Below are 7,811 nucleotides of genomic sequence, written 5' to 3'. Positions count from 1 at the left end.
GTGTGAGTGTGAGTGTGAGTGTGTGTGTGAGTGTGTGTGTGTGCGTGTGCGAGTGTGTGTGTGTCGAGAGTGAGAATGACGCTGAGTGTCTTCTTTTAACAAAACCAACAAAAGTTAAGTTTTGTAGCGAGTCTCTGATGGCACTAATGTGTGTTTCTGCTCAAACTGTAGAGACAGTTCATTAACAACAATCATCACAGGACATTTAGTCTCAAATAACTTTAATTAAATAATCTATTGTACGATTCATCACATATAATCTTGAACACTGTATGATCTATATTATTTACAAAAGTATGTTACATAAAAAAAAAACATTTGCTACAAAGAAATCAAAGTCACTGTGTTTGTCCTGAATGTGTTTCAGACACCAGTAATCTCACACGTGTCTTTCTAGAGTTTCAGAACACATCCCAATAATGTCTCATCAAATAATGTCTTGCTGGATGAGAACTAGTGACTCATTTGGCCCTATTTCTACTTTTCCTGATGAATTTCAGGAGCAACATCTGAGACCAAGTTGATACTTCTTACATTTCCTGAGCTAGAGAGAGAAACCTCTGAGAAACGACGTTAAAATCAACAGGCAGTGAAAAGATTCTTTCAGAAAAGATCTCGGCAATGTCTCAAATGATCTCAATATGAACTCAACATTCTCTTCAAATGATCAGAGCTGCTTCACATTCATTTCATTGGTTTATACTCACAACTATAGACTCATTTGAATCTGTATGTCTAAGGACTTTCAGGAGAAACGTCTGAGACAGAGCTGATCTCCTGAGCTTTAATAAATATAAGCAGTGCTCTCTTATAGTTCTGTCCGTTTGTGGTTGTAGTTCAGTCGTTTCGTCATTTCTCTGCCACTTTGTTGATGACTTTCTTTTTGCGGGTGGACACTAGATCATAGAAGGGGTCTTTAGTGATGCTGGCCCTGTGGAGACACGACACACGTGTGTTCAGACGAGTCTTATGTGTTCAGATGAGTCAAGTGTGTTCAAACGAGTCATATGTTTTCAGATGAGTCAAGTGTGTTCAAACAAATCATGTGTTCAGATGAGTCATGTGTGTTCTAACGAGTCATATGTGTTAAGACGAGTCACGTGTGTTCAAACGTGTCACAGGTGTTCATGAGTCACGTGTGTTCAAATGAGCCATATGTGATCAGATGAGTCACGTGTGTTCAAATTAGTCATATGTGTTCAGACGACTCACGTGTGTTCAAACGTGTCACATGTGTTCAGACGTGTCACGTGTGTTCAATCAAGTCATGTGTTCGGATGAGTCACGTGTGTTCAAACGAGTCACATGTATTAAGACGAGTCACGTGTGTTCAAACAAATCATGTGTTCAGATGAGTCATGTGTGTTCTAACGAGTCATATGTGTTAAGACGAGTCACGTGTGTTCAAACGTGTCACAGGTGTTCATGAGTCACGTGTGTTCAAATGAGCCATATGTGATCAGATGAGTCACGTGTGTTCAAATTAGTCATATGTGTTCAGACGACTCACGTGTGTTCAAACGTGTCACATGTGTCCAGACGTGTCACGTGTGTTCAATCAAGTCATGTGTTCAGATGAGTCACGTGTGTTCAAACGAGTCACATGTATTAAGACGAGTCACGTGTGTTCAAACAAGTCATATGTGTTCAGACGAGTGACGTGTGTTCAAACGAGTCATGTGTTCAGATGAGTCACATGTGTTCATGTGTTCAAACGAGTCATGTGTTAAGACGAGTCACGTGTGTTCAAACATGTCACATGTTAAGACGAGTCACGTGTGTTCAAACAAGTCATATGTGTTCAGACGAGTGACGTGTGTTCAAACGAGTCATGTGTTCAGATGAGTCACATGTGTTCATGTGTTCAAACGAGTCATATGTGTTAAGACGAATCACGTGTGTTCAAACATGTCACATGTGTTAAGACGAGTCACGTGTGTTCAAACATGTCACATGTGTTCAGACGAGTCACGTGTGTTCAAACGAGTCATATGTGTTCAGATGTCACGTGTGTTCAAACGAGTCATGTGTTCAGATGAGTCACATGTGTTCAAACATGGCACATGTGTTCAGACGAGTCACGTGTGTTCAAACGAGTCATGTGTTTAGACGAGTCACGTGTGTTCAAACGAGTCACATGTGTTCAGACGAGTCGCGTGTGTTCAAACGAGTCATATTTGTTCAGATGAATTGTGTGTGTTCAGACGAGTCACGAATGTTCGATGGCGCCGGTGAGTTGCGTGTGTTCATACCTGATGGATTCGATCCAGTCGTCTCTTTCCTCGGCTGAAGCGGCGCAGATGGTGTACGACTGATGCTTCCCTTCCACCACACGTCCATCCGTCTCTGTCTTACACGCCTTGATCTTCTGACCCCGGCTGTTGGGGTTATACAGCTCCAAACAATACTACACACAGGTCAAAGGTCACAGGTTAACCTTCACTAATAAAACCACTCACTGACCAAATCAAAGAAACACAGGCTCTGTTCAAACCCTCATGAGCCGCATCACTCTCCAATACAGTCTAAACTAAAACACACACTACTAGCTCAAATAGTCAACTTTTAATTACTTTTAATTTTAACTATTTTATCAGGATTTTTTTTTAGTACTGATACTGTGATAGATTACAGTTTATTATATCTTGTTGTATTTCGGGTCACTTTTTTCATGTTACATAAATATATTCCACACTCAGTTTATTTATTTGTACTCTCTTTTTATGAGGTTTATATTTATTTATTGCAACATGTATTCAGTGATTTCTTCATTGTATTTCATTTCATATTTCATTCGGGCTTTTTTTTTTTTTCCTTTTTAGACATATTTCAGGTTGTATTTCATGTTGCATGAAAAATACACGGCTTATGCTTAAATTTCACTCTACTTTTATTCATTGCAACATTCCATAATGTATTTAATTAATTTATTAAATGTTTATTTATTTAATTTACAGTTTATTTAATAATAGTCTGTTAAATCACTCTATTTATAATCCAATTTTTGCCAACACTTTTCAATAAGTTTCCATTTGCTAAAAATGAATGAGCATTTATTAATCTTAGTTTCTTAATCAACATTTCCTCATAATCTCATGAGAATCTCAACATTTATTAAAATCAGAAGCTGCATATGTTAATATTATTTAATGGACACGATCTGACATGAACTAACAACCAACAGTGATATTTCTAAAGTTAACAAAGATTAACAAATTCTGTAGATGCAATGCAAATATAAGTCACTGTAATGCATAACTAACATTAACTAAGGTGAACATATGTGACCCTGGAGCACAAAAGCAGTCATAAGCAGCACAGGTATATTTGTAGCAATAGCCAACAATACATTGTGTGGGTCAAAATTATCCATTTTTCTTTTATGCCAAAAATCATTAGGATATTAAGTAAAGATCATGTTCCATGAAGATATTTTGTAAATTTCCTACCGTAAATATATTAAAACTTAATTTTTGATTAGTAATATGCATTGCTAAGAACTTCATTTGAACAACTTTAAAGATGATTTTCTCAATATTTAGATTTTTTTGCACCCTCAGATTCCAGATTTTCAAATAGTTGTATCTCGGCCAAATATTGTCCGATCCTAACAAACCATACATCAATGGAAAGCATATTTACTCAGTTTTCAGATGATGTATAAACTTCAATTTAAAAAAAAAACTGACCCTTGTGACTGGTTTTGTGCTCCAGGGTCACATATTGTAAAGTGTTACTAATATTTCTTCTCTAGTTTTAGGTGCCTTATTGAATATATTCATTCTGTGATAATCCTTCTCCTTTAGCAGCCGGCCAAACTGCAGTGTAATGTTTCTGTCCACCTGTCCAAACAGCTTTCTCATTGCCGTTCACGAGGCTGTAAGCCGGTCTGTGTGAAGTTCTCACCGGTTTGCGTGGAAACATGACTTCCCTCACACACAGATTCTCCAGAGGAATGATGCCACGCGGCTCTTTGTCCTGAACACAAACACACAATCACTCCTGATCTACACACATGCATGCATTCAGAGAGACCGCTGCTGTTCTTACCGTGGTAAATTCAAAATAATACAGGCAGTTATCAGTCAGGATGAACCAGCGTCTCTTCCACGTCTTCACACGGCCGCCTGCCGACAGATAATATATATATATCACTGTCAGATGATTGTATTCTTACAGTCTGAGCATGTCAATTAGTGTGACAGCATTCAATTTAACAGGTTTACTATAAATATGGAAGTGGAACAACCTGCCCAACTCCTTGAAGAATCGGCTAAAAACACATCTCTTCCATCTTTATTTGACCCTCTAACTCTAGCACACTCTATTCTAATTCTATTCTTTAAAAAAAAAAAAAACTTGTCCCTTTTAGAATGCTTTGAGGATCTGCAGATGCATGTCCTCCTTGAAACACCAGACAAAAAAGAACTAATACTAGCTTCTCTAATATTTTTGTATTCTATCTATTTGTTATTATACAATTAACAAGAGCAAAAAAAAGGCCTCGAACACTAGGTTGCTCTATTCTTTTTCTATTCCATTCTTTTTCTTTTTATTTATTATATAATTAAAAAAAACCTTTCTATGTGTACTGTGTTAAGCTAACTGAGACTTGTTATAGCACTTGCATATTATTGCTCTTTTGTTGATTTTGATTGCTTCCGTTGTCCTCATTTGTAAGTCGCTTAGGATAAAAGTGTCTGCTAAATTACTAAATGTAAATGTAAAAAAAAATCAGTTCTTGATTTTATAGACTTGACTGTTGATGTTATCAGCAGTGAAGATCAAAATCAGTTTGTTTTCTGCAGTCAGCAGTGAATTCTGTGAGTTTAGTCTTTATAATATCTAATGCATCTGATCTCTTCTGAGCTGGTTTTACCCAGTTTGAGCAGCCAGCCCTCTCGGTCCGGGTTGAAGAAGGTGTGCGTCAGATCGTTCCCATCATCCTCTGGGATTTTGAAGGGTTCGTTGCGTATGCTGTTGTACAGATTCTGTTGATGCAAAAAAAAAACAACACACATTTTCACCAAAACACATCAAAACCACGACCTTTCTGTTAGTTCTGCTTATTTATGTAAATATACACCGCCACTGACAACTGACGAATAATTAACACCAGGGTGTCATTTGTGCTCATTCTCACAAGACATCGACTCAGTGTTATTAAATGTATGCATCATCTTTCATGGAGATTCATATATTTATTCAATAAATGCAATCTGAATAGTAAGACACTACAGGGCTGATACCAATCAAATAAAATGAATATCAACAAAATCCATCTTTGCACTGCAGAAGTGGCAAAGAAACTGCATTTAAAGCAGGATTTAGATGCATTTACGTAGAGTGCTTAATGCAGCTCAGACATGCAATGAATGCATTTACACTGCATTTACAATTGCAAAAATAATGTTAGAAGATTAATGTGTTAAACATAAAATATACTTAAAATAGAACTCTGAGATGATAGCTTAAATATGAAACTAAACCCAATAGTAGGTTGCGACAAATCCTTACTACACTCATTCGACTGATTCATTTAAAACGGCTGATTCGTTCAGGAATAGAGTGACTTGCTGATTTCAGAACCGTGTACAAGTGTTACTATTTAGGCCATCGACTTCAGCAACTGCCTTCATGTATGGCTTATTAAATCATTGACTCACTTTGAAATTTGTTTAAAAACACTGAATCATTCAGGAATAAAACATTACTGTGTTGATCAGAGATGCAATGGTTGGAGAAATGCAGCAAAACAGTCCAACCAATGCTGTGTCTAAAAGGTGCATGACTTAAAACAAACTTGAACATAACATTAGCATTTATTTATTTATTATAATCCAATGTATAAAGTATAATATTGTGATTGTAAAAGGAGGGCAAACGAGCATCCGGCTCAAGCCTGCATCATGTGACCAGCGAGGGCGGATTGTGATTGGCTGCTCACCGTCAGAAGGTCGTCGGGCAGATCTTGTCCATTGTTAATGCCGCGGTTCATGCTGATGAATCTCTCGAGTGAGGTCTTGTCCTTCACGTTGGGATTGTGCAGACTCGTGTTCAGCATGATGATGGCAAACGACAGGATATAACACGTGTCTAACGATCACAATCACACACAACACAAACGCTTTCAACAACTTCAGCTCAGACTGATCAGCCAACTCAATGATATTTGACTATTATGAGATTATCAGTATCTGCTTGATTAATTAATTGATTTGCCAATACATAATAAACTCAAAATTATTATTATGAGTTAATTTAATGTCAAATTATTTGTCATTCATTCAAAAAAATATTCAGGTCTAAATTTGAAATATATAAATATGTCCATTTGAATTGCACAGTATTAACATAAACTAATCAACTTAATGTGATGCATACTGTATTTGTCAGTCTATTTGTAATTTTATTAAATATTTGCATTCATTAGCTTTTATTTACATAATTATATATTCACTGCATTTATTTAAATCACTTAGAAGCAGAATAACCCATATGGCAAAATATAATTTTGTGACCAAAATCTATTTTAAATACACGCCAAATATATGTTGTAAGCAGTGAATCTCAATATATTATAATTGTGTTATATTCATACGTGTTACAGACAACAAATAAAGTTTTTCTTCAAATGTGACAAATGTGAATGTTTTTTTTATATATTCATATTTTAAAAAATATATTTTTTAAAATATGCAAAAAAAACTATTTACGCAAATATATTTTGAAGCATATTTTAGTATATATATATATATATATGTATATATATTGGCCATTTTTTGTATATTTTTATATATATTTGAAAATACATTTTTTGCTGTATGGGAAATCTGTTAATGTGTGATTGACAGATATGCATTATTTTAAATTTATTTATTTCTGTTCAAACTGTGTAGATACATGGAAATTGTATATGCAATTCCAACACATAAATCTTAACTGTAGACCTAAATATTTTTTTTATGTATTACCTGTTTATCAGTCATTAGATATTAAGGCGTGAGTGAGTTTGACCTGTGGACTGGAAGACGTTGGCATTGCAGTTACAGTAGCGTGTGGCAAAGGCCTCCATCATGCGGTCGATCTTCTGAGCTTCACCCGGCAGACGGAAACTCCACAAGAACTGCCTGCGAAAGAACGAGACGAATAGAAATGAGACGAGTTCAGCTGCTCGTCTGTGGATGAAGAAGAGCTCGTGTTCTCACCGTAACGCCTGAACCAGGTTAAGATCTGAAAACTCGTGCAGCTCCACGAACGCTTTGAGAATCTGCAGGTGCATGTCCTCCCTGAAACACCAGACATGATCAGATACAGATTCACACACACAAAAACACACAAACACACACACACACACAAAAACACACACACACACACACACACACAAACACACACACACACACAAAAACACACACACACACACACACACACAAACACACACACACACACAAAAACACACACACACACACACACACACAAACACACACACACACACTCCTAAAAGGAGATCCTAAAAGAGGTGCTTCCAGAAGTCATAGATCCTCTTCTGACTATTATTAATTCATCATTGTCATTAGGATATGTCCCCAAAACCTTCAAACTGGCTGTTATTAAGCCTCTCATCAAAAAACCACAACTTGGACCGCAAAGAACTAGTTAATTACAGACCGATCTCGAATCTCCCTTTTCTGTCCAAGATACTAGAAAAGGTAGTATCCTCACAATTATATTCCTTCTTAGAGGAAAATGGTATCTGTGAGGATTTCCAGTCAGGATTTAGACCATATCATAGTACTGAGACTGCTCTCATC

The 7,811-nt window shown here is 36.5% G+C and overlaps 1 protein-coding gene across 1 annotated transcript in view; it reads right to left on the bottom strand.

Annotated features, from left to right (window-relative positions):
- Window positions 1-331: 331 nt before the first annotated feature.
- Window positions 332-7,811, bottom strand: part of cyth4b (cytohesin 4b) — a 12,356-nt gene continuing 4,876 nt past the window's right edge. The window contains exons 5-12 of the mRNA XM_016458081.1: window positions 7,209-7,285; window positions 7,018-7,130; window positions 5,948-6,096; window positions 4,880-4,991; window positions 4,051-4,127; window positions 3,907-3,978; window positions 2,253-2,407; window positions 332-931 (exon numbers count right to left, since the gene is read on the bottom strand). Coding sequence (XP_016313567.1) covers window positions 850-931; window positions 2,253-2,407; window positions 3,907-3,978; window positions 4,051-4,127; window positions 4,880-4,991; window positions 5,948-6,096; window positions 7,018-7,130; window positions 7,209-7,285 — 837 coding nt within the window. The 3' untranslated portion in view covers window positions 332-849. The remainder of the gene's footprint in view (window positions 932-2,252; window positions 2,408-3,906; window positions 3,979-4,050; window positions 4,128-4,879; window positions 4,992-5,947; window positions 6,097-7,017; window positions 7,131-7,208; window positions 7,286-7,811) is intronic.

Source organism: Sinocyclocheilus anshuiensis, unplaced genomic scaffold, assembly GCF_001515605.1.
Source record: "Sinocyclocheilus anshuiensis isolate Anshui unplaced genomic scaffold, SAMN03320099.WGS_v1.1 scaffold91, whole genome shotgun sequence".
Classification (NCBI taxonomy): Eukaryota; Metazoa; Chordata; class Actinopteri; order Cypriniformes; family Cyprinidae; genus Sinocyclocheilus; species Sinocyclocheilus anshuiensis.
The sequence above is the reverse complement of the archived record's forward strand: the minus strand, read 5'-3'. Positions and strand labels throughout refer to the sequence as shown.